The sequence below is a fragment of the Gadus macrocephalus genome, chromosome 23 (genome assembly GCF_031168955.1).
Source record: "Gadus macrocephalus chromosome 23, ASM3116895v1".
In the NCBI taxonomy this organism is placed as follows: domain Eukaryota; kingdom Metazoa; phylum Chordata; class Actinopteri; order Gadiformes; family Gadidae; genus Gadus; species Gadus macrocephalus.
This window is the reverse complement of record NC_082404.1, coordinates 9,714,963-9,742,266: the sequence shown is the minus strand read 5'-3', so window position 1 is coordinate 9,742,266 and position 27,304 is coordinate 9,714,963. Positions and strand designations below refer to the sequence as shown.

Below are 27,304 nucleotides of genomic sequence, written 5' to 3'. Positions count from 1 at the left end.
TATGTACTGTACTGTTCATTTGTATCCTTTTTGTTTTGTGTTTTTTGTAAAGCGTCTTTGGGTACCGAGAAAAGCGCTATATAAAACCTATTATTATTATTATTATTTGTGTGCAGTGCTGTCTGGGTATGTTTATAGGGCCACTGACAGAATACTTTCTGAATATCTTGGACAAACACCATAAAGCTGCATGTTTGCATCAGGATGTATCAAGCTAACAACACATTACAGAGAGATAGAGGGGGAGGGGAACAGTGAGCGCCCCCTGCTGTCTAGAGCAGAGCATTTAGCATACTCCTCTAAATGAGGGATGCAGACAGACAGAGATGGTTCAGAGAACGCAGTCTGATGATCAGTGCCATCGTTGCTATCATGGATTTCATCAAGTACCAAGAAGAATGCATAATTAGCTAACATGATAATAAAGTAATGCATAATTACTTAACATGTTAATAAATGATTACATAATTGCCTAACATGATAATAACTTCATACACATTTACCTCACATTGGAATAACTTAAAGCCACAATGTGTAACATTTCAACTAGCTTGTGGCTTAAAATGAACTGGAATAATAGTAGTCAATGCTGATCGATAGGGGTTTAAATCATGTTATCGATAAATTCACCTCCTGTAACTGCTATATTGTACAAATAATGAACACTGGCCGGCCGTCATTCTCGATAATGCAAAACCCCTCCCACTTTCGCCAGCCAGCCAAGCTACGCTAGGTCACATGACAGCCAGTCAGAGTCGACAGAACACTGTTATGCCATTCCTTTATTCTGAAAGTCTCCTGTCTACTCATTTGGAGGGGATCAATCTTAAACATTGCGATTTTAATAAATAATTTGTTGCCATGGTTATAAATCATTTCATAATTTACAGGCGAATAACTTCATGCATAATTGCTTAATATGGTAGTAATTTAATAAATCATGACTTGACGTGGTTATAACTGAATACATAATTAACAGGGGATTAATTTCAGACTTATTCCCTTAACATGGTAGTAACTTAATAAGTCATTACTTGACATCGCTATAAATTAATATATAATTAAAACGGGATGACTCTCGGAGGAGACAGACGATTTAGAAGGGCGCATGTGTACTCTCGATTATATGACCTTCCAAATAAATGTAATACATTCTGTGATAACTCGCTGTAATTGCATTGCCATTACTTGCATCTGGCGAGCTTGCAACCATTTACTTTGAAGTGAAAACACTAGTTTTCAAGATGTCTTCGGTGCATCTTTCGGTGTGTGTATGTGTGTGTGTGTGTGTGTGTGTGTGTGTGTGTGTGTGTGTGTGTGTGTGTGTGTGTGTGTGTGCGTGTGAGAATCTGTGCATGATGTGTGAGTGTGTGTGAGTCCGTGCATGTGTGTGTTTTTGTGTGTTACTGTGTGTGAGTCCGACTCCGTGCATGTGTGTGTGTGTGTGTGTGTGTGTGTGTGTGTGTGTGTGTGTGTGTGTGTGTGTGTGTGTGTGTGTGTGTGTGTGTGTGTGCTTGTGTGTGTGTTTCTGTGTCTGTGTGTGTGTGTGTGTGTGAGTCCATGCATGTGTGTGTCTGTGCCTCAACCCAGCGCTGCCACTGAGCATGAGCTATGGCTAAGGCTATTCTTGGGTCTCTTCCCAGAAGGCCTGAAATAAAAGGCTAGCAGGCTACTGTGTGCTGTGGTCCTGTCTGGATCCCAAGGCAGGGACCTGCATGGAACCATCTCCACATGGGGAATGTTATACCAACGGGCCAGCGGCAACAACGGGAATACCGGGTTGATTGATCACAATGCCGCCTCCTGTTGCCTGCAAATAGCGTGTACTCGTGTACTCGCTGACCTTACTCACAACCGTGCCCTTGGTTTACCTTGTCGTGTTGTACTTTTATTTTGAAACATCGAAACAGAGGTTAGGGAGATACTGTAATTGGCCCTTATCCCCCCCCCCGTGCTGTTGCATTGGTTTGATAGACATTTCTTCGATAGACCAGAGGAGTCACATGGTCACTCTAAGACCCACTTGTTTCCAGAGCGTTTTGCCCACGACATTTACATTGTGTAGGGTTCCAACAGAGCTTGGTTTGTACGGGTCTACTTATTCCGCTGGTCTGATATTTGACAAGGGCATAGTTCAGTTTAATTAAATAAGATCATAATTTAGAAAACTACGGAAAACAAGGGGAAAAGTAATTGCTACAAGACAGTGTAACTTATCGCGCCAAACTCACAATAACTACTTTTCCCATGGTACAGTTCTCTCTACCATAGCATTTAAAGCCTGCAGACAGTTTAGTAGAGCCCTTCTATAAAAAAAAAATATTATTGTTTTTTTGAAGTAAATTGGCGAGGGTACAGTGTTTTTTATCAGACTCAGTATCCACATCTGTTCGGCTCTGTGATGCTTTTCCAACAGCCTTCTCATGTTGTAAAATTGCTCCATCAATCGCGCAAACGTCAATTATTGTGCTTTGTTGTGATTGGTTGAGAATCGAGAAAACTCATGGGTAGTGTAGTAAATATAATGAAACAAGTGAACAGAGTTAAGATATAAAGTTCATATTCTCTGCAACTGAGGGAAAACTTTTACATGTATTAGTGGTAAGTAAAACAATGAAATTGGACGTAATAAGTGACAAAAGGTTTTTAAATGGCATTTAAAAAGTGGGGAATCTGGGTTGAACCTCAATAACCAATAAAGCTCTACTCTGAACAAAATAATGTCCCAGGTCATTGATATTCGTTATTAAGGTCCTTTTCTTGGCATAAACAGCACTTCAAAATAAAAGTCCTTAGCAAAAAGCACAGATCGAGTGGGACGTCTCCATATGCAAGGGGCCTAAGCGCTCCCATTCAGTCATGTTTCTGTGACTCACAGGAGCACCTATTCATTTCAATCAAAGGCTTAGGAGGAAAAAAAGGCTTACAGCCTGGCCTTGGTCACAAGAGAGATCCCTGCCTTGTGCCAAAGACTGCAAACTGATTAGGACACTATTGTGAGGCAAACAGCCTGCCCTGCACCGGCTTGTCCTGACAATATATTCCTGTTGTCAGCGTGCTGGGCTTTGTCTTTGTCTGTGGGAAAGAAACGCGAAAGGGCGGAAGAGGTGTTCTCCTGCCGTGGAGGAATGTGGACCAGCTACCTGGAGAAATGGATCGGTGACGTGTCTGATAGCATGAATGGATCGTTGTGTTGAGTCTGCACTTTGAAATGCCCTTTCCTAACACAGTGGATCAAACGATTGAATGAATGAATGAATGAAGGCGTGATTTGACCAATGGGGGATGTTAAAAAAAACAACACAGGGGGTAGGATGAGGATGGGGGCCCACCAGTGAAGTCCCATGTGTAACCGGGTCCGGCCGAGGGGTCAAAGGTCACAGCCCCAGCACAAAGCTTGACATATGGTAAACATGTGACATCCCTGCTGTGGCTCGGGCCGCAGCGTACAGCCCTCCATAGAAGCCCGTGGAGCCGGCATTGTGATCCAACCTTTCACGACCAGCCCTCATGGCTGACTGCTAGTGCCAGGCGTGTTTTACAATGTTCCGGCTGCCGTGCAAGAGGGTGAACCCCTGTGTGTTTCTGACAACACATGCCCATGGAGAAGGCTACCCGTCGGTCTTTGTTTACCACACTACAAAGCCCATGGTCGTCCCCTTTTTACGGACTAGTTGCTAAACGCTCATTCATAAATGATGACAATAGATGTACCCAGAGTTATGTTTCTTGCATACAAGGCAGCATGGTCGTTTAGTCATAATATTACTTGTGATCATTTTTCAAATGATTCCCATGGCAGCAATACATCATAAAAAAACACAAAAACATTCAAATTCAAAAGGAGCCAATGTAATGCAATTGGCTTCAGCTATTTTTGTGACCTGCTTTGTCATAGTCTAAATTATAACAAATAGGGTTAGACGTGACAAAATGAGTTCTCACTCATTACCTCACTCCCTCCCTCAGTCTCCAGGCTGGAGAGATGCTGAATGCTCATATATTTCCTGCGTTACCCACAACTACGGGGAGAAATCATCGTGCATCCACCGCCTCATTTGCATGACAAGTGCTGGACCGGGGGCCCCCAAGGGGCCAACCCTATGGGACCTCAAAGAGGATGGGCCCTTATGTAAGGACCACCCCACCATCACCAATGCACCCGCCCTCTCCATCCTTTCTGGAGCCTTCCTCCCACCCCCGTCATCCCCCTTCCCGCTCTCCCTCTGCCCGAGCGGCCACTTAAAACCACGTACTTTGTTTGTGTCGCTTGAATAACTAATCGAAGGACATGCAAATCCGGAGCTGGCCCAAAGCCCTCTGTGTGTTTGATAAGATTTGTGGGGAGGTGGTGCTGGCGTCTGGGCGGGCCTGTCTCGGTCCCCATTCACATGCCTCCCTTATTTACGCACAACGACCCACTGTGAGCATTGTGGATCCAGGATCAGCCAGTTGAACAATTTAGCAAATATGCAGGAGAAGAGACAATTAGTGGGGGATACACAAACACTGTTGTGCTACTTTAGGGAGCGGGCTGAAGTCCGTGTGGTCCCGGCTGTCCGGTTCCTAATGAGCCCTGACAGGTTGGACATTATCTACCAGCCTGTGTTTCAGTTTTTCCCCTCTTCCGCATGCTCTCTCTCTCTCTCTCTCTCTCTCTTTCCAAACATCGCTCGCTCCGTCTCTCGCCCTCTTATGAGCCCATGTTTGTAGTCAGCAAAGCAGAGCTCATTACAAAACGTTGTCATGCGCCACCAAAACAAAGTTAAATGAGCGTTCTCCTCCTCTCTGTGTAAACCCAGCGGACGCTGACGTCCAGAGGAAGAGAAAAAGGCTTTTTTCTCACTCGACGTAACACAAACAAAAGAACAACGTTGATTATCTTCTGCTTCCCCATCCATTCCATTCACACATACGTGAAAAACTCTCACACACACACACACACAAACACACACACACACACTCACACACACACACATACACACACACACATGTACACACACACACACAGTTGTGTTCAGCCCATGAAGGCCAGAGAGACTTAATGAGCGGGAAGAGAAAACCGCAGGCCCCAGAAATATACAAAAGTGAGCCGGCCAACCAGTCACTCCTTGTCCTCCATCTTTTCACCCTAGGCCTGTGATCTTTTGTCTGGCGTCCTTTCCATGGCTCTTCCGCTGCCATCCCGGCCTGACCGCAACTGTCTTTCTGTCTGGTTTGTTTTACTGCAGGGGAATTTGGGTTAAACAACAATCGAAAGGGACATTCCAGTCAGTAAGGGACGGCAGTAGCTCAGGAAGTAGAGCGGGTTGACTTGCTAGTTTGATTCCTGTCTTCTTTGAGTGTCGGGGTGTCCCTTAGCAAGACATAAACATCTTAAGTCTGATGCGGAGTAAAGCTCAAATCTGTGTGAACAGGGTGTTTCATTGTCTTGCGCTTCAAATTTGTTTCGACCAATCAGGTTCCTGGGGATGGAGATCTGAAGGCACGTGTCTGTCTCGACTGGAAACAACCTGACTGGTGGAACCACCACAAATATTATATGGCACCCAGTGGTTGGAAGGGACTAAAAAACCAAAAAAAAAAAGTTGATTCAAATTAAAATCCTTCAACCTTTCCAATAACAAGATCAATGATCTGTCCAAAAGGTAAAGAAAAAAAATGCGATTATTAAAATGAAAATCCTTCAACCTTTCCAAAAACAAGGTCAACGAATAATTACCAGGCAAGAACTGGGACGTGAAATCGGACTACAAACTTTTCTTAATTGCTATCACCATGGTGCCGCTGCAGCTTATCATATCTGAGGTCTTATTAAAAACATTTCACCTAAAATAAGCGCTTCTCATAGCTGTTGGAATCACAAGGTTAAACGCCCTGTCCGTACACTCATTTTGGACCTTGTAAGTGCAGAGCTCAACAAAATATATAAAACGGGTCTAGTCGTTTCTAGATATAATCATACGGAAATGGTATATATTATACCTTTTAACTATAATAGTTAACATGGGATTTCCAAAACAAGAAAAACGTGTCCTTTAATACAATGTTGATTCTGGGAGAAGTACCAACATTGATACGAGGAAATGACGAGGAGAAACCCGTTCATCAGCTTGCCAAACCAGCTACAGCAAATCAACGCAGTTTAATCAAAACAATGCCATCCTAATAACATTCCCTAACTTCAAAAAATGAAATAAAATATATAAACCCAAGCCATAGAACGTCAACAACAGAATCGTCAAACGCCGAAAAGCAAACAAAGACAAAGCCTCAAAATATATGCAGAATATAGGTCACCTGTAGAACACATTGGAGTGCCATGGAGCGAGGAGAACACATCCACCCTGCTGAGACCGTGGGAATCGGATTAACCAGTTGCTACCGCTCAAACAGGTTCCACCATAACCTCCTGCACTTGACTAAATGGACCTGAGAACTGAGGAGCAGTGGCACATCAAAGGCCACTATGCCCGACCTGTTCTTACAGTTGGATGCGTTACTGCTGCCAGGTAATTCACACCTGCACACTACATAGGCGCAGTCATTATACACAGTGACATGAAGGAATGTATTGTCATGCCAGAACAAACGTTGATAACAATATGTGTTTATGCCATTATACCTCGCGTGCTCGTGACACCTGAGGTAATCGGAATCTTGGCCAACTAGGGAAAAACACTTACTGAGCCAGCCAGTCCAGGACGCAGGACGGCCTCTGCGTCCAACACTGAAAAGGGACACCTGTAGCAGTCAAAATAAATCAAAGAAAGTGTGTGTGTGTGTGTGTGTGTGTGTGTGTGTGTGTGTGTGTGTGTGTGTGTGTGTGTGTGTGTGTGTGTGTGTGTGTGTGTGTGTGTGTGTGTGTGTGTGTGTGTGTGTGTGTGTGTGTGTGTGTTTGGGTGTGCATCCAGTCGTCCACCCAAAATATTTGTGAGCCTTTTGAGAAGCAATGCATTATCCAAAAAGCGAGACCAAAAACAAAAAAAACAGTCCCGCCTTGGAGATCCAGCTCAGGTCAGAGCAGTGTGGTACCCTGCGTCTGGTCGGCCCTTTTGGCTGAAGGAACGAGGTCTCTCATCCGGGCCGGATCCAGGGGGGGAGCTGCTCCAGAATTAGTGGTAAGGAAACAACGGAAGGGAACTGGAGGAGCCCAGATGATGTTTATCTTAGAAACCGACCCAGGAGCCGTAGTCCTGGTGTGGATGACTGGAAAAGGCAGAGTGCATGACACACAAACCTGCATGTGTGCCCACAAACTGTTTGGGGAGCCATCGCCTAATGACTACCTGAGACAATAACAAACTCTCGCCAGTCCTACACACAGCCCGTGGACCGACGGTCGGTTGGCAACCTGTCTGCCTACCCAGTCATCCTGTCCCTGCCCTACCTGTCAATCCTAGTTTATAAGTGTCAAGAATCGTAACCAAAGCCTAACTTACTGTCACTGCGTGTGAACTGCGCGAGCTGGCATGAAATGGTGTAACCACGACCCTCACTGGCCCTGGTGTAACCAGATGAATAATGATTTATAACATTGATCACGGGGTGATTAGGGTTGGTGTTGGGATAGACACAGCTGGATGCACTGATCGGTCCCTGCATTGGCCCTTCACCCAACAATAGCTCTCCCAGTTTCAATGGCTTCATCATCGTTCTCATGACTCTGTACATTTCCAAGAGTAAAACGTGTTGTGGTTCATACAGGCCTCTCAGGATTCATCCCAGCCTGCGGATAAAGATAGAAGAGGGGGGCTGATCGAGTGTCAGCATCCTAGTTCATAAACAGATCCCATATCCACAGCGGAGACAGGGCCTGGGGACACCCCAGCCTTTCCCCCACCAGTATGACTGAACAGAGTAGTGCACACTACAAGCCCACTGCCTGACGCAACACTTCACCTGTGTCTCAATAGCACGCCAAACGCAGACCACAATATGTCCCCTAGGATTTACAACCAAAGATTGTGAACTTCCTTTGTGTAATCGGGTCCTCCCGTGTGTCAACAGAAGTAGAATAGTGACTTTGAAACAACCTGAAAAAACCTAAGAGATATTCAATGTTGATCGTGCTTTGGTAAGGATTTTCAGATTTTTTGGGTGCTTGAAAACTGCTCAGTGCCACAAAACCAAATTCAAACCTGCATTCAAACGCAACCTTTTAACCAAATTAGACAGTGTCTGAATAGTCTGAATGAATGTGTGTGTGTTAAGCAACACATGACTTTAGATCAGGCAGTGATCTGAACACACTCTGCATACCAAGCAGCCGTAGGACCCTGAGCCTTGTGTGGTACCTACAGCGGCACTAATGGGGTCCATCTGGTCCACCGAGGGACTTGTTCCGGTCTAACAGCTAGCATAACAATGCTCGTCAGGTCGCAGCGTTAGCACAGGGAGGTACGGCTCCCAGAATGATCTCTGAACTGCATCGGCCCCGCAAAACGGGACCTTTCAGGGTCAAATGTCAAGGTGTTGACCTCTGCCAACTATTTGTGGATGTTGCCGGTGTTCCAGAAGGAAAAATCAACACTTATTCAACACGGTGAATGAGTGATTTGGACCTCAATGCAGAGCAGAAGCATCTGGATCTGATTGGCGGGTTTTCATTGGAAGGCTTTAGCTTGGCCTGTCTCATCCAATAGGCCTAGTTGTTACTTGAGCCCTTTACTTTAAGAACCAGGTGAGGAGATGATCATAACAAACTACATCTAGAGTGAGTGTTATAAATACACACAGTTTCACACACACGGCAGGATAAATACACACACACACACAGACTGTGCAAACCACTAACAGACAAATGTAAAGTGTTAGTTAATAGCCTTAGATGATAAGGAGGACACATGGTCTCCTGACCTTCAACAGCAGCCATAATGTTACAGTGACACTAAGGGAGAGGCTGACAGACTGAGACTGAGAGAGCGAGAGCGAGAGCGAGAGAGAGAGAGAGAGAGAGAGAGAGAGAGAGAGAGCGACACAGACACAAAGAACAGAGAGAGAGAGAGAGACACGCACACAAAGAACAGAGAGAGAGAGAGAGAGAGAGAGAGAGAGAGAGAGAGAGAGAGACACACACACACACAAAGAACAGAGAGAGAGAGAGAGAGAGAGAGAGTGAGAGAGAGAGAGAGAGAGAGACACACACACACAAAGAACAGAGAGAGAGAGAGAGAGAGAGAGAGAGAGAGAGAGAGAGAGAGAGAGAGAGAGAGAGAGAGAGAGAGAGAGAGAGAGAGAGAGAGAGAGAGAGAGAGAGAGAGAGAGGGAGAGACACACACACACATCCACACAGAACAGACACAGAGAGAAAGAGACACAAAACAGAGAGAGGGAGACATAGTGACACACATAGAACAGATAAAACGATATTGAAAGCGAGAGACACATAGAGAGAGAGAGAGAGAGAGAGAGAGAGAGAGAGAGAGAGAGAGAGAGAGAGAGAGAGAGAGACACACACACACACACACAAAGAACAGAGAGAGAGAGAGAGAGAGAGAGAGAGAGAGAGAGAGAGAGAGAGAGAGAGAGATAGAGAGAGAGAGAGAGAGAGAGAGAGAGAGAGAGAGAGAGAGAGAGAGAGAGAAAGAGAGAGAGATCTGGAGAGCCAGACAACATTTTCTGGCAAAAAGGAGAAGCTTCAGTCTTCGACTCACCCACAGTCATGGGAGAGGAGCAGAGGAGCATGGGAAAAGGGGGACAGAGCTCCAACATGATGCTAACCCCCTGCCACACAGAGACACACACACAGTTCCCTTAGCCTGACAGGACGTGGAATGGGAGACAAATTCCTGACCCTCTTTCTCTCTTGTATCAACTATGTGTTAAAAGTCTGGACGAGAGCCCATTAGTGCTGACTGCTTAATCGGGGTCCAGGCGTGTGTGTATGTGTATGTGAATGTGTGAGTGTGAGTGTGAGTGTGAGTGTGACTGTGTGTGTGTGTGTGTGTGTGTGTGTGTGTGTGTGTGTGTGTGTGTGTGTGTGTGTGTGTGTGTGTGTGTGTGTGTGTGTGTGTGTGGAGCAGTGGAGTGGAACCACCTTGCATCTGTGCACAAATGCAGTGAGTAATGAGTAAGAGCAAATATAACAGTGTGAGAAAGACTGCAAGGAATGGCTCTGACAGCATGTGCACCTTAAACCATCCAGGAACCAAACCTCCCCTACTCATCCTAGCTAAGGACAAGTGGACCAACTTTATGTACTTAATCGTATTCAAAAGCCATGGAATATGTATTTCTGCTTTGACTAGTAAAAGAGGAACCGTGTCAGGAGTACAACAGATTGAACCCAACAAAGACACACAACCAAACACACAACACACACACACACGCGCACACAGAGCCTTGCAGCCTTCCGGCCCAGGCCTCTCCTCCGGCCCGGGCGGTGTAAAGACAACGCGCCACAAATCCGCTGCGGAAGAGCCCACACACACACCGCCGCCCCTGGCCGCTGACGCCACCGGCCGGCGCTCAGCCCGACAGAAAGGAGCCCGCTCGCTTCTACTTCCTCCCAACCCGCCAACAAGTCCTTTAACTCACTCCTGCCTCACCTGGTTAATGGACTGCATTTATTAACTGCTTTTATCCAAAGCGCCTTACAATATTGCCTGGCAATCACCCATTCATGCGACCATTCACACACCGACGGCGGAGTCAACCATGCAAGGCGACAGCCAGCTCAGCGGGAGCAGTTAGCGTTAGGTGCCTTGCTCAGGGACACCCCGACACTCCCAGTTAGGAGGAGCGTGGGATTGAACTAGCAACCTTGCGGTTGCCAGCCAACCCGCTCTACCTCCCGATCTACTGCCGTGCCCCTCTCACCTGTGCCATGCCCGCCCCCTGCAGAGCATTCTGGTGACGGGGTCCTGGGGAAGATGACGGCAAGCAGGCTGGCTGGCCCAGGGTTCTCTCTGTTCTTTCTCCCCCAAAAGTATCCTCACGCTCACCGACTTTCTCTCCGACTCTCTCTCTCTGACCGTTGCCTCTGTCTCTCATGGTAGCCTGGAGCCCCCCCCCCCCCCCCCCCCCCCCCGCCCCCCCGCCCCCGCCACACCACCAACCCCCACACTCCCACCCCTACCACCACCGCCACCCCCCTCCCCACCCGCTGGACAAACCCACTAAAGAAAACAAATGAGCAAAGGGAATGAGAGCGTGTGAGGGTAAGAGAGAGAGAGTGTGTGTGTGGGGGGATGGGGATGGGGGAGAGGGAGAGGAAGAGAGGGAGAGGGAGAGGGAAAGAGGAAGAGGAAGAGGGAGAGATAGAGAGATAGAGAGAGAGGTGAGAAAGGGATGTCCGGCCAACCTACATGAGAAATGCTAGAGTTCAAGTCCACTGAACCTAAAACCTCTACAAACATTTAACTTTCTAATCCGAAAGCATGCAATCGGCCACAGTGAGGGGTTTCTGCATATCTTGGCCCCACATGACTTCCCCGGGCCACCAAATAACAGTGCCAGTGCCGTTATTCTACCCTGAGCACACGGCCTGTTTCCCTGTGGAGCCAGCCCTATGCTCGCTAGTATGAAAGTGTAACCTGACTTTGACTCCCATTGAGCACAAGTCACTGCATAGCACTGTCAACAGACACTCTGACGTGGACGGGACGCGGATGCACACAACCGACCGGCAGACAAGGCCACACTCCACCAGCCCAACATAGTGCCAACAGGGGTATAGAAAACTCACAAAATAAATAAGACCTCGCTGTGCGATAGAAAAGGTCCAGGCAGTTGATGCCAAGGTGTATCCTGGCAACCGCCGTCCGGCCCAGCACCCCCCCCCCCCCCCGGCCAGCTGGACGACGCTGGTGGAGGAGCGGTGAGGAGGAGCTGGTGGAGGGTCACTAGAGGAGAGGGTCAGCTGCCAGCCCAGAGTCCTGGTTTGTTGTGACTACTTGTTATGTGGCCTGGCTTGTTATTTTTTTGTTTTTTTTAATGACAAGGACTTTTCCAGAAATTGGAAAGGATTCGCCGAAAAGGATGATCCAACTATTTTAAAGTGCAGCTTTTCTTTTTGTAGGAGTTTTATAAAGCCTGTTTTATGAAAGCGTATATATCAATCCAAAACGCGACCTACCAAACAACCATCCCCGCATACTAATATAGTGTAGTTTGGTTCATTCAGTCAGTCAGATACAAGCTCCCCACTGCTTCTCCAGACAGCGCTTCCCTTTCTCTCAGCACGGCTGTGCTCTGTGGTTTCTGAACTCCACAGGCTTCAAATGGATTCAACGTTTTGTCCTCCACTGTAAATGACAGAGTGTGCGAGGCACATTGGATTTCCCTCAGCGTGCGTGTGTGAGTGGGTGTGCGTGCGTGTTTGCGTGCCTGGACGCGTGTGTGTGCGCTTGTTGTTCCGGTGGCACTAGGACAGTGGGGTTCACTCAGGGGTCACGGTGCTGGAAGCGATTTCGCACTGTGTCGGGGAGCTGCCTCCACAACAAAGAGGAATGGGTCTGGTGGTGGTGGTGGTGGTGATGGTGGTGAAGAAGGGGGGGGGGCGCCTCTTGGACTAGTTGCAGGTTGTCTCAATAACAAAAAGGGCTGTGGCATTAACAGCCTAACTGTTATATATACACTATATAGAAACTATACTATCACATAAACACTTTGTTTACTCTTTTAGATTGCCACATGTCAGGGTGATGCCCGCCAAAGGGGGCACGATGTGGAGTGTTTTTTACAACCCCCAAAGCACCATGGGAGTTTTACTATTCTATGGCTACCTGGAGCCACATGAACCTTTGAAGCTGGAAGACGGAGTGCATAAGTGATGATCCGGAATACATTAAAGTGAGTGGGGAGGTGGAGCGCACCCCGCAATAAAGCCCTCGCTCCAATAAAGTCTCCCCTAATCTTTTAACACCCACAGGGATAATCCCTTTAACATGTGCTGCCAATATGTGCAGACTCATGCCTTGAGAAGATCGGTTACAGCGGTAGGTTCAAAGAGAAATAGCAGTGAAGTAACAATAAAAGTTAAGTTGTCTGAATATAATTAGCCCAATTAGTCTCATATGTGTTGAAATGTGTGAGAAAAGTGTTCTGAATCATTTGTATTGGCGTCTCTACCGATCGTGAGGAAGGACAACCAAGTGTTAACCTATTAGTAGGCCATTCAACCACTTACCTCCTTCACTTTCACTCGTAACCCTTAATTCTTCAAAGGAATCTAGTGCTGGTTCAAAGGATAGTGTTCCTTTCAATGCACTGTAAGTTATATTGTCCGATGATTGCTGTACATCTACTTAAAATGCATTTGCTACGTATTTCTTTTTAGTTCTCTTGTACATTTTGTATGGCTGTTTTTGGGCCTTTATGGATTGGATGGAGCATAGTGAAGAGAGACCGGACAGTCGGCTGTAGAATGGGGAATGGAGTGGGCCTCGAGATATGGTACGAACCGGTTAGAGAAGGTGTATTGTCGTCACATATTGTCGTCTTAAATTGTAACTTGTTTCCTTTTATCAAGAGTGGACATGTTTGGTAAAAGGTTGAGTAAGAAGTAGAGTGTCCTTAGAAGGATCCCATTTTACATCAGTTTTGGCTCAGCCTACTTAGGCCATGTTATTGTTGAGTCATAAAATAGATGTTTTTTCCAAAGTGAAGTACAATGAATAAAGAGAAAGGTTGAATGGGGGTATCCATCTAAGAGTTACAGCTCAACCATAACAGTTCCCACTATTTCAATTCCAGGGAAAGCATGGGCTGAGCTTCAAGTGTTTTGTGATGACCTCGGTGTGTTCTGAGTGTTTTGCTGCGTTTGAAAACACTATTTTACCATCTAATGTCTAATGTCTGCCCTCAGCTTACCTGTAAGGAGATAGAATGGCACCGGCGTTTCTGCAGAAGAAAGAGAAAGGCATAATCATTTTACAAGGAATGAACAACTGTATCCCATACATTGTAATCGGTGTAGAACATCATGATGACTCATGAGTGTGAGTACTTTTTGTACATTTAGGACAGCCTATGGCAATAGCCGACAAAACCTTGAGGAAACAAGGAAACAAGTTAATCTGATTGCTCTAATAAACTCCAGGACAACATTTTCAAGAAGTCGTGTCATGCAGCCCTCGTTTAAAAAAACAACAACAAACAAACAAACGACACCATTATTAATTACTGCAGATAAGCCATCCGACTCAGGTGAAAAGGACCCCTGTTGTGGGTGGATTGGATGCTCAGATGCAAACAGAAAGCCATATAACGGCCTCTGGGTGAGGGGTTGGACTGAAACAAAACATGCACTCTGATGAATGGTGTGTTAACCTAAATAGGGTAAATATCTGAGGTGGTCCAATACGTCCACTCTGATTCGTATTCTTGGTACCAACCAGACGCATGCAGTTCAACTCGCACATCCGCAACACACACACACACACACACACACACACACACACACACCACACACCACACACACACACACACACACACACACACACACACACACACACACACACACACACACACACGCACACACACACACACATCCACACCAGCTGCTTTTGTACAGAGAGTGTGCCTTCTGCGGTGTGCGCTATAAAGGCAAGATGACAGCAACAGACACAGCTGAAAAAGTGACTCAAAGACTGTTAGCTGTAAAACCCTGCTGCGTTCTTGTTTCCCAATGGGCAATGAAATCTAGAAATAGACAAAACAAACACATAAATGAAGCTCCCTAAGCAATTACCTCTGTAACAACTTCATGTGTTACATGAAGCCAAGGCATATCGACAAAATGCGATGATGCTAGTTGGTCCGAGTTTTCAGGCTTACCCTACCCTCCAACATCTTCTCAAAACCCCCAAGGAGCTCCATGCCAAATGATATGTATATATATATATTTCTTACAGGAGTCTGTGATTGACAAGCCTAATGAGAGCAGTAATTGATGGACGAAGACTTAAGCTTCCATTTTTACCCCTGTCCATCTACCGGCTTGTTAAATCCAAGACCTCACAGCCCCTTCTAGCTGCACCCTGAGGACTTTCCTTACACTGAGTACTATACTGATGCTACGGTTGTGCTCATGTTAACCATTAGCATGTGCACCTTGTAGCTGATTGCAAGATAGTGAATTATCATCTACAGATACTGATTGGCTAGCCAGACCTGAAGATTCAGATTTGGATGCCAAATGTGGTGTTACCCACTAGCTATTCTTTAAAAAAGCGTAATTCTGTTGAGAAAAAAAGAGTTTGAGTTTATTACCCATTTAGCCTCAGGTAGAATTTAAATGGAAAGTGTGTGTGCGAACACTATATTCATTAATACTACTAACCGTTTCATAAATTCTGTGGAGAAAGACGATAACACAAAAGGAAATGTGTCTGAATAGTGTGACTGGAAAATTACAAACAAGACGTTGTTACTGTAGACTTTAATCCTATTTAATACGAGCACCGGATATTCTGGGTTAACTCCACCTTGGGGGGGTCTTTGCAAACATTGAAAATAAGAAAAAAACGTTGCTACAGATCAGGGACAACTAATCCTTAGTCAAACCCCAGAATATAAAGCTTTTGACAAAGCACGTAGTGTAGGACTATAGCCACCATGATATTTACTAGTTAAAGTGTGCTTCAAATTTTGTCTAGCTATATGTTCTGATGTAAAGAGAGAAGAGCTACAACTTTGCAGGTTTCCAATCACGCCATGAATGTCATATGAAGCCTAAACAAGTGTTATTAACAGCCCTTAATGAATGTGTTCTTGCAGCCCACTCAATCAGTGAGTGAGACGCTGGTTAGAGATAATGGAACATGCGTGGAGGCAGGGGAGTGTTAACGGTATAGAAGCCGAGTCAGAGGAAACAGCCACTACAAGTCATCACTCGTCTGTCAGCAAGCAGAGGCGCTGTTAGTCTGTGGGGGTTAACATGCCCAGTCGCCCATGTGGACGAGTCAAAAGAAAGCCTTTGGGAATGGTCCTTTATCTTCTCAAAACTGTTCGGGCTGGTAAGCTTTGTTTTTTTCTACCTCGACTGTGACACAAGAGGCGCCTGCCCAAGGCGAGGACAATCGCTCCGTATACTGGTGGCGTCCCGCCTACACAATCCCAGAGGTCAAGTGTTGAATGGAAAATAAACCAAAAATAAATACTTGTTGTTCCCCTAGCATGTTCCTCTGAATGTTGATCATCCCTGTGCCATTACAGTCAATGGCCATGCACAAACTCTGAATGACCTCATCACGCTTCAATCACACTCCTGCCAAGAAGAAGCTTAGAATTGAAATGCAGCACTGGCATGTTGGAGAGAGAAACAGCTCAGTAATGCAGACACAGACAACAGGCACGGGGAGGATCTGACCGGCCTGGGGCCTGCACCGTCAGCAACACACCTCCCTGCCTGGCGTCTGGAGCCCAGGCTGCGGAGGGAGAAGGAATAAGGGAGAAGGGGAAGAGGGAGGAGGCGGCTCACAGGCAAACTCAAGACATGACCTTGCTTGTCCCTGTGCACAGCGGCGAAGCGGCAGCCACGAGAATCTGTGCCCGGTTCCACTGAGGGCCTGCTTCCCTCAACGCTTCCAGGGACGGTGGGGAGCTGGGGTGATTCGTGCCCCACCCCCCACGCTCACCTTTCCCTTCTTTGCTGACACACCCTCTCCTTAGTAGGCAGGCTAATGGTTGTGTCAACTTGGCATACAGTGATGTCTGTGCCAGCCTGTCTTCACTGCCGCGAGGCCGAGCAAATACTCCCGGAGAAGACAAGAGGCTGAGATTAATGTTACATAGTAGGTGATAGTTTATAACAGAACATAGTCAGTCCGGTGATATTAGGTTAGCTGGCGGGCTGCCATCAAGTTTTTACATTCCTCAGTATTTACATATGGAGGAACAGCGGTGAAACTCTCACCCGTATCAACAGCCCTGTCATCCACACGGCCAGGATCCAAAAGCCCCCATGGGCGTTAGTAAGACATTTGTTCCACAAGAGGAAATAGTAGGCCTACCCATTGGTATCGGCTTATGAAAGCCGTGACAGCTACACATTGTCTATTGCATAAAGACAACAGTGGACTACATTCTGTGACTTTATTGATGAACAACAGTGGTCAATATGAGGAAAGAAAAAAGCCAAGATGAGATAATCAGTATAACTCATGGCATGGGCCGATGTTAATGTGAACTATTTCTTATTTAGGGTTATTCCTTGTGCAGGTCTCTTAAACTGGCCAATACAATATATTCAATATAGTAAGCCTTTGGTCTGATTTTAGATGTGTTTTATTATCAGCAAAGGGGGGGGGTTGTTACTCAGCAAACAATGCATAATGGATTTAGACGTCCAGAGACTAGGCCCTACGACATCGACAAAAAAAGTATTGATTTCAGTGTCAGCTGTCCTGATAACTCTTCGACGCTCGAGAGAAGCGTTGCTGTATTATATTGAACAGGCGCCAAACATGCATTCAATCTTTCATTAAATCTTACCTGATACCACTTGAGTAGCGCCCAACAGAGGACGTAGGCTGCGAGCGAGAACTTGGCTGTCCTGTATCTCTCCGGCGGACAGGTAAGATACATGAGGAGCTCGGAGCGCCCCTCCGACCCTCCCTCACTGTCCGCGGTCCCAGTACTCTCCTCTTTCGGGCCAAATCTTGAAATGTTATTACCATCCTCATCATCCATTTTTCCTTCCACGTTATCTTCTTGCAACGGACAGCTCTAAAAAAACCTTCAAGAACTCCCCTATCTATAAATATAGTATCTTAATTGTTATCCAAGCCACGTCCTCGGGCCGAGCATGGCACTTCTAAAAAGTTTTACATTCTTGAAGGTGAAACAATTTTCCGTCATGCAAGCCCTTCAAAAATAAACGAGCGACCAGCATAACATTTACTCAAAAGGTGAATATTCCCTCCAGTCCAGCGCGTGTTGTATACTCCGCACACACGCAACTTCAGCAAAACATGTCAAGCTCACAGAAACACTGGTTCACACACACCGACGTTTCCGCTCAACCGTACCTCGCTTTTCAAAGTAAAAGTCGTTGTCTTTTTAATATAACACACCAAATGGCCATCAAATCTAGGCTGAATGTAATCTTGCTAGTAAACATTTGAAACGGCATTAAATCTAAAAAATATATTGATGTCACCAATTCCAGTTTATCATGTTACTTACACTTTACCCAGAATTAACCTTTCAAACCGGATGTTTGTACACACGTAGTTTAATTTGGTAGTGACCGACTTTAATAATTTAACGATTATCATAATTTCTTATTGTTAAACAACAGGGACGTCTTTTTTTTTTTTTTTTTAACGACAAGGAATAATTCAAACGTATAGCGGCCAATGTCTAATGAAGATACTCCGGCGCCACCTATCTTCAGATAGTCAAAGGCAACATTATTAAAACTCTAGCTTTGTAATCTTTGCATTTAGAGAATGTTTTTTTCACGTTTCAAATAGTTAAAGTTTATTTCAAATATGTCAACCCGCCCCTAGACGTCACACTGATAGCCCTCATCAAATATTGAAAAAAACAAATATCTAATTGTTCTAGCACTTCTAAAACAAGGAATGAAAATAACCATGACCATTGTTTTAATTATGAGGCGCTTGACATGGAAAACAGAGTCAAACCCAAAGTTGAATATGGCCTTTGTAACAAATTATTCAAAACCTTAAACAACAAATGCTTTAGCTGAGTTTGTGCAGATCCTCCATGGTTATATACACCACCTGGAGGGACACAGAGTTAAACATCACCAAAAGTCAGGATTCAAATCCCACCATAAAAAAAAAAAGGTAAACACCTCGATGGAATTTCTTTAATTAGGAAAATACATTATTGAAAAATGAGTAAACCCGCATTCTCTGGCTTCTAGGTGGCTACGATTTCTACTGAACTCAAACCAAAAAATGCACCGCTTGATGGAGCACAGTCTTTAGGTACACCACCTGTGTAGCTCGTAGCCTGGACATATGCATAGAGCTGATAGAGCAGACGCTCTATGCATATTTAACTTTAATATTCAACCTAACTGCCAATGCTTAATCAGATTGGAAGTGTGTGAAGGGGGATTACCTGTAGGTGGCAGGGGTCCGGGTAGTCACAGATGTCTTCTGGGAAGACAGAGCGGATCAACGTCTTCACCTGCTCAGGGTAAACATAGGTAGGGGGGCACTCTCCTTCCTCCTTCATGCCCACATTGTGAAAGACCTCCAAAAACAGATACAGGGACAAAAAGGTCCTACATTTCAATTTACACATCACATTTGTGTGATATTGTAACACCTGTGTCTTTTTTAAATTATACATTACCCACTCAGACAGCAACAGACACTTTGGTTGAGGATATTCAGCCAGCATAGAAATGTTATATCAGTAATATACATACCTAAAATAACCCATTTACTTTGAGCCCATGCTGTGCTGTGGAATAATACATTAATCTGGGCCATCTACTGGCCAATCTGTGTTTTTTTACGTGCATGTATATATATATATACATGTATATTCAAAGAATCCAATTCTCAATGCATTAATGTAGTATAATATACTACCATAACATGCTACTATAGGAAAGTGTATACACTTTTCTCTACTATTTTAAGGCAGATGACAGTGTCTAGAATGATCCCATTTCAGACACTGCTCAATCTCTAAGGTCCGTCCCCCCAGGCTGGCAAGCAGAGGCGTCGTCAGCCCCTTTTTACTGGGGCACGTGCCCCAGTAAAAGTCTCCAGTGCCCCAGTAAAATTCCATTGATCATTATTAAATTAATCTGCAGAAGCGCCGCTCGCGCTATGGAATCGGCAGGATTCATGAAGTGCATCTCCTGCTGCCTCGGGAGTCTTCAGTCGAGCCTGCCACTTAGTTACCAGCCAATCAAAAAACGAAAGGGGCTATATAAAAGCCAATCAGAAAATAGCCCTACTGTGTCTGGGTAAGATTTAACGCAACAACCAATGAAAAAAATCAGTTATTTCCGGATTCGTCCACGTGACTCTTCTGAATGTTTCATTGGAAACCACGGGAGCTGGAAACAGCACAGAGTAAGTCATCTCCTGTTTTAACGTTACAACAAATTCACAACTTGTTTGACACAAACAATGACCACTTGATTGCTGTTAGAGAATGTTGCCCACATAATTAGCATCAGTTTTTCAATACTGAGCGTCTGTAGCCTGTAGTTTTATAACACACACACACACACACACACACACACACACACACACACACACACACACACACACACACACACACACACACACACACACACACACACACACACACACACACACACACACACACACACACCATGCGTGCACGCACACGCGGAAATTTAATAATGAATGAAAAATTGTCTGTCTTCAAAAATTGAGGAAGTTTTAGTGGACAAAAACTTTCTTAACACAAAAAAGGAAATTATGGATATACAGGGTGTTTTTAACATACTGGATCCAACAATGTTCCCAACACTGACACAGATAATTCAGATTGCACTCACAATTCCTGTACACAGTTGTAGTTGTGAGCGATCTTTCAGTGTGTCGAGAAGGCTCCACACCTGGCTTAGGTCAACCATGGGGCAAGGAAGGCTTCACCAACTTTCTCTTTTGTCCATTGAAAAGGAGCAACTATGCAAAGTGAGTCAAAGCCAAGTTATTGACCGCTTTGCCACCATGAAGGCGCGGCGAAACAGCTTAATAATGAAAAAATAATCATTTGAAAAGGCTCTATGCAGTAGTGTATGGCCTTATTTCGTTTAATTTAAGAGCTTTGATGGTTCTATAACATTTTCCAGGTTGATTGGTGGAAATGAGCCACCTCACCTTAAGTCAGAAATTCTATTAGTTTTAAACCTTGTTTCTTAACTTTTTAGTACATGTCGTTCTGGCAAAATTATGCTGTTTCCACACAGCTTCTAAATAAATATAGATGTGTAGACTTCTCCTGATAAAGAGGTGAAGGTCATAAAGAGACTTTTTGTTTATTTGTCAGTTACCTTATTTGTAAATCTTTGAGATGTGTATGTGTTTAAATAAATATCATTGTACGGTACTCATGAATCCATCTTTGCATCTTTACCTTTACCAGTGCTTTAATATAGCCTACAGTATGACAGTGACAATGATTTTGAAGCTCGTACATACCCTTCTGTATCCATCTATTTCATATTGTGCACACGTAAAAAAAAAAAGTGTTGGCAGTTGGGGGCCTGTGCCCCAGTAAAACTCTAGGTCTAGCAACACCCCTGCTGGCAAGCAACCTGAGAAAAATGGCAACAATTGTGTTGCTAGGCAAAATGCCAGGGTGTCAAAGCGATTGACAAACACCGACCACTGATCACTTGGAGGCCACTCATGTTTTTCTATGATGGAATGAGCTTGTGCCCACTGTTTATTATTACTGGTTATTAATGTTATTCATGTTATAGGCCTACATGAACCATCTTGTTCTGTTTCACATGAATCCCAAAACATAAACACTTCAATGAGTCCCCCGGGATTTACTATTAATGAATGAATGAGCTGAACAAAAGTCACAAAGACGAAACAAAGTTCTGTCTGTTGTAGGTCTTGTATTCTCAAGGGGCAGAACAGTCATAAGGGGTCGTGTAACAAGACAACGTTTCACATGGTATCAAAGGCATGACCTCTACAGTTAGGCTAGTCTCTGTCTATGGTGTGAAGACAAAATCATTTAACCATGAAACCAGTACTGGGCAGGGCATAGCCTCCATGCCGGTGGCTATGAGTGCAAAAAGGGTAGGTGGTTGGTGTGAAAATTGTCTTGCTTGCATCTGGACCCACCAGTTTGCGCTGCATTAGCCTGTAGGCCTTCCTCCGACGAGCCCGGTCGCTCCTCAGACGGTGGGCAGCATGGATCAGAGGAGATATCCAAACAGGTAATCTGGCCAATATTTTAAATGACAAGAGGTATGACAAACTCAAAATCTCACTCAAAATCAGGGTTAAAGTTGATAATGCTTCTGGTATAAAAGAGGAAAAATAAGAGAAACACATGAGCACAGCATGGAATAACGGTGATTTATATTTAAAGTTACAAGTTAATTAAGTTCATATACTTACCCTAAAGAATTACAGACCCCAACAAAAGCATCCATAACTCCTCAGGAAAAATTAAGACTTTTAAGGTAACCGTACTGGCTCTAGCCAGTGAGTATTCACCAAAGATGTGTAAAAGTGACACAAACATTAGCATCAAATGAGTAGGTAACGCTGCTTCACAGCTTCAGGCTCCAGTTTGTACACCAAGTACGCCATCTATCGGTCTGACTGTATCCATGCACATTAGCACATCCTTGGTTTACAGGAATGTATGAAGAACAAATATATTTTTCGAATCAGAAAACGATCAATCAAAATTACTTTAGGAAAATATAGCATGTATGCTTGAGGTACCAATTTTTTTTTATGCATCTAGGCTAGACAAAAATGTAGGCATACATAGTTAATTTACTTATGACATTTGGAACATATGGGAGCCAGGGGGCGCAGTTTAGTAAGAGTCGGACTGAAGAATTAAGAGAACACATTAGCCAAATGCAGAAGTGATTTAATTATAATCAAGAATCATACAATTTATCAGTAAAAACACTGTAAATTTGGTTTACATTTCCATTTAGTTATTAAGTGACTTCCAGGTGAGGCAGAGACCAATCAAAGCATAGAATCCATAATAGATCAAAACAAACAACTGATGAGGGTGCCATAAAATTAAAAAACATAGGTTGGGAGATTAAAATGTAATTATTCATGTTAGTCAAATGTTAAGTAGTGCATCGCAACAAAGAATGTTCTAGATACAACATTGAGGATGTGGAGTGAGATGTAGAGTCGCAAGATGTGAGGTGGGTCGAACACCAGATGTGAGGCCTTGCATTCTGAATCATGCATAAGACTTAGAATCGGTGGGTTGACCAGAGAGTCTGGAGCAAGAACCAGGACAGGGGTTCTGTCAGGAACTGGAACTGACCGGTCTGATGTTTTACAAAGTGAATCTCGGTCTGATGTTTTACAAAGTGAATCTGCAAGATCAGAGACCGATGCAACATTGATGAAAAGCTATTTTTTTTACTGTGGCAAAGTATTTGTTCTAATGGGTCATGGGAAGATACTGGCGGCATTTACCATGCATCTTCAGAGAAACAATGGGTCTACATGATTCCTATGGGGAAATTTTCACATCGTGGGCAGTAGAATCAAAGGATTCAAAGGTGATTCATAGTGTACATTAATACTCATATGAAAGCAAGTCAGTTTTAAAAGGTCTCTAAAGATATTCACTGTGTTCTACAGAAAGAACCAACCTTATCATCCCACAAGAAACACCATCATTGTTCCTCTGTTGACCCACTTCAGATCATCCAAGTTTACATTTATCAATCAATGGAAATACAGCATTGAAGATTTTGTCACAAAAGTTATTGTACTCAACTGATCTCAAAGAATAAAACATTGATTAATTTTGCGGCCTGGAAGGGACTTTGTATAATCAAACCTCTAAGTAGGAAATATTGCTTTTTAAGATCATCTGATGAATGTTGCAAGGAAGTAAGAAATTAATGTTATAAATTCTAAACGATGCAGGCACAAAAAATCCCTAAAGACTCAATGTATGATATTTTAATTCTAACGGATGCATTGACAAGATTTCGTTTTCTAGTAGGAACCCTATGAATGAAATGCCATTAAAGATTATGTATAGACCTAGTAATAACTGGATGGACAGTATGCTGCGAACCAGCCAACACTGTTAAATAAGCAGACACTACACTGAGTTACCCATCAGGGAGTGTCTCTTATCGGTGGGTAGAGGTAGTGCAGTCGTCCTGTCCCCAGGTCTGGCTCATGAAATTAGATTTTAAGATGACTGATTAGGAAACATACAGCCGTGATAGCTTTAATTCTAATGCAAGGGACACTTGATGGGTTGGTAGGTCTCGTCATGGCTGAAACCCATTAGGTATCACATTGATTTGGACTTGGGTACGGATAACCTCTGTGGGTTAACAAACATATTGTCCCCTTGAGGGAATGCTACACCTCAGGGTTCTAGCGTTGTGGGTCCGGTTAGGGGCAACAGCCCGGCTAAAACCATGGAGCCAGGACCAAACATCACACACGGGTGTGGAAAATGTATGATTTGTACTTAGTACATTGTGTGACGCTACAGCTTTGGGAACCTGTAGTAGGAAGTAAACAGTGCAAAGTAACTGCGGTTGTAACATAGTAAGAGACATCTGGGACACGTGTTACACTTTAATGTATTATTTCACACATGACACAGCATACTGCCAAGTGTGTACAATATTCATCACTCTTCCATAAGATTTTACACATTATAATTTAACACAACACAACCACACATACAAACATGGATGGAGACAGAGCATCAGATACAGTATGTCTTCCGGATCCCAATTATAACCCAGCTACGATAGAACCTACAGCCTCCTCTTCCCGCACCACCATGTTGTCTGGGAACACAGCCAGGTACTCTGCAGTGCAGTGTCCCGACAGCTACCACGCAGAGCTAACCAGGACGGGCCAGTCCAATCCATGGGCTCCTATGGGCTCCTATCGGCCGGGCTGAGACCCAGAGGGCTGTCGTCAGGAGGAGGAGGAGCTCCCGAGGAGCCCGCTTCAGTACGGCTTGCCACCCAGCCCAGCCAGGATCTCCTTCCTCTCCTCAGCAGTGGGCATCTCCGGCTTCACCCCCTCTCTCCTCCGCTGCACCATGAGGTTATGCTTTAAAGAAACAAAAAGGAACATTCAAAGGGTTCTCATCTCTTTATTTGGAAATAAATGAGAGGTACTTGACTTTGCACTATTTTGCCGGTTTGGCAGAACATCAATTGGCTGCTCGACTGATGCAAATATGACATACACCAAATTAACATTAATGGCCTCAATACAAATGCTTATCTTCCATCAGAGAAACAGTGTTATAGAATCATAGTATCACGTTGTGGTCCGACACTTTTGTTTATCCCTTTTTCAATTGGGTTGGATAGTCAGGTGATGGGGTATTGAGAAGCTTCATGATCAGAACATGTGATGCTGACACAACAGCCAGCATGTTGACATTGGACTAGACTTTAAAGCATTGACCTGGGTTGAACATCCCTCTCCTTGAAGTGCAGTTGCAGTAAATAGCCTTCTCTCTGGTTAGTATGTGTGCAATGCGTGCACTGCAGGTATGCTATTAAGTTACCACAAAATGACATCCCAAGTCACTGTGGCCGTTTTCCCAGAACCTCAGCGAACTCACAAACCAGGAGCTACATAGCCCTGCTTTGATCCCGCTTTCAAGAAGGACCTCAAGAGCATTGGCTAGCTTGTTGTAACGGAGACACTGAGGACGCACACACACTGCTCCCCGCAAGTAGGAAAGCATCTTTGGTGTTGACCTTGAGTAGCGTCTCTCAGATCCTCTGTGTAATCATTTTTATAAAGCTTTTCAGAAAATACTCACCCAATACTTCCTACAGTTCTTGTAGTTTATGAAATAGGGTGAACACATGGACTTGTCATAGTTGTGGGCATCCAAACACCTTTGAGACCCATCACTTTCCTGGAGGGGAAGAAAAATACTTTTTTCTTTTAGGAACATTTTAAGATGAAAGAAACAAAGATTCTTAGGGCAGCTATTGAAATTCAATGAACTCTCCCGAAGCTCACTCAACTTACTTCGATGCATGGGTTGATGTCCTGATTACGGAGTTTCCGTGTGTTTTTATCCATTTTGACCTGCAAGAACAATAAAAAATAAATTAAGTGCATGGCTGGTACGGCATTAGCTTTAATATCCTCTATATAAATAAATACCTGTTTAGCCAGCCATTTCAGGTGAACTAATTTATACAAAGCACATCGTTGTGTTATTTCATCATTATTTTCAAAGTTTTTCCTTCTTCATGGAATTGGTATCCAGGCAACCAAACACAATTTCATAACAGGATAACCCAATCAGAGCAATAAAACGTCTCACTCACTTTGGTTTCAAAGATCTTACAAAGCTGTTTCTGCTTCATGTGGAAATGCATGACTATCTCACAGGGTTGTTTATTTAAACGTGTAATGTGTAACTCTCAATGAACTCGGGATTTCTCTAAATAAAGTCTGAATAAAAAAGAAAAAGTCACAACATGCTTTAACTAGGGAAGGATCCAGCAGATCCACCTTGTGGGCATTTGGGATAATGGTATTGCATTAGTGTCGTCTCATATGCAGTATAAACCTAAACAATAGTTTACAAACGAACCACATCCTAATAACCCTGGCCCACATTCACAAAGCCCTGGTTCTGATGCTTAAGAAGAAGTACAAACGAAGCATTGCTCAGACATAAAGAAAGCTAAATAAAATAATGCAATGCAAATGCATTCTGTTTCAAAAATCTTAAATCATTGCTTAAGTAACCTATTATGTAGCCTAAAACCCCTATAATCTATTATAAGTATATGAATACAATTGGAGTCGCGCAGACAAAAGCAATCAAACTCGCAAAGAAGTTGTCACTTCTAACCTAATTTATCATCAAATAACCTCCATACCTTATATGTCCTTATCTAGTCTATAAAGTAGGCAACAAGAAGTAGGCTACCAGATATGTTTTGAGAAACCGACCCTAGACCCAATATTGTGAGTTTGGGAAACAGCTGAATACAATTTCGTAGATCAATATGGAGCATTGAAACTTTGTTGACATTTTCTAAGTTGACCTTCGTTGAAATTGCCAAACCCATACTTTTGTATGGCATGGGCTACATTGAAATCGGTTTGTATGGACGATGCACACGAAACAGAACTACAACTAACGATACATACGAGACACGTAAAATTGACGTGCAACCAATACTGGTGTGCAGTTTGAAAGCTTACCTTTACAGTATGGACCACTAGCCCACACAACAGTCAGGAAATGCACCTTGGTATGGCTTAGATCGAAGGTTACTCAACCACCACCACTTCTACCACAACAACACGCAGTAGAACAATTCTGCGGTTAGTCGTTTGTTTGGAAATTATACTGTCATATACAACGTCAGACTGGCATCACATGCCGTTTTAATTGTGTACTCTAGGCACTCGGTGGTGGTGGTTCGGTAACAGCGACCGCTGTAGCAGTTGACGCTTTACGACATGTAACTAGCTTCCTAGCAGCGGCAGTGAGCTGCCCACGAGGCTCCCGTCGAGCTATCTGCTGCTGCACTCACTGACCCGCACCGCCAGCAACAGCGCACCAGGAAACCCGGCCGCACGGTCACGGAGACGGACAGCCCGGCCAGCCAATGAGGCGCACTACGCACAGGATT

General features: G+C 44.3%; 2 protein-coding genes across 5 annotated transcripts in view; both read right to left on the bottom strand.

Annotated features, from left to right (window-relative positions):
- Positions 1–17,937, bottom strand: part of LOC132452110 (uncharacterized) — a 66,313-nt gene extending 48,376 nt beyond the window's left edge. The window contains exons 1-2 of one of the 3 annotated variants that reach the window (XM_060044497.1): positions 17,440–17,937; positions 13,816–13,845 (exon numbers count right to left, since the gene is read on the bottom strand). In XM_060044497.1, the coding sequence (XP_059900480.1) occupies positions 13,816–13,845; positions 17,440–17,637 (228 nt within the window). In that variant the 5' untranslated portion in view covers positions 17,638–17,937. Of the gene's footprint in view, positions 1–10,821; positions 10,980–13,815; positions 13,846–17,439 lie in introns of those variants that run through there. The other 2 variants (XM_060044501.1, XM_060044498.1) reach the window with 2 other exon arrangements.
- A 6,294-nt stretch (positions 17,938–24,231) lies between these two features.
- Positions 24,232–27,225, bottom strand: chchd7 (coiled-coil-helix-coiled-coil-helix domain containing 7). Of its 2 annotated transcripts, XM_060044519.1 has the most exons (5): positions 26,871–27,225; positions 25,815–25,840; positions 25,677–25,736; positions 25,462–25,560; positions 24,232–24,734 (listed from the first exon to the last, which is right to left on the bottom strand). In XM_060044519.1, the coding sequence occupies exons 3-5, from the start codon at positions 25,728–25,730 to the stop codon at positions 24,630–24,632; spliced, it is 258 nt and encodes an 85-aa protein (XP_059900502.1). In that variant the 5' UTR covers positions 25,731–25,736; positions 25,815–25,840; positions 26,871–27,225; the 3' UTR covers positions 24,232–24,629. The 2 variants fall into 2 exon arrangements, with proteins under 2 accessions (XP_059900502.1, XP_059900501.1); XM_060044518.1 differs by lacking the exon at positions 25,815–25,840 and having other exon boundaries at positions 26,871–27,224.
- Positions 27,226–27,304: the final 79 nt, after the last annotated feature.

Bases quoted from the DNA above. Each gene is read 5' to 3' on its own strand.
- chchd7 (XM_060044519.1), bottom strand. From the start codon at position 25,730: ATGGATAAAAACACACGGAAACTCCGTAATCAGGACATCAACCCATGC. The intron at 25,561-25,676 runs GTAAGTTGAGTG...CTTCCCCTCCAG, and splicing joins ACATCAACCCATGCATCGAA to GAAAGTGATGGGTCTCAAAG. The intron at 24,735-25,461 runs GTGAGTATTTTC...GTTTCTTTAAAG, and splicing joins AGAACTGTAGGAAGTATTGG to CATAACCTCATGGTGCAGCG.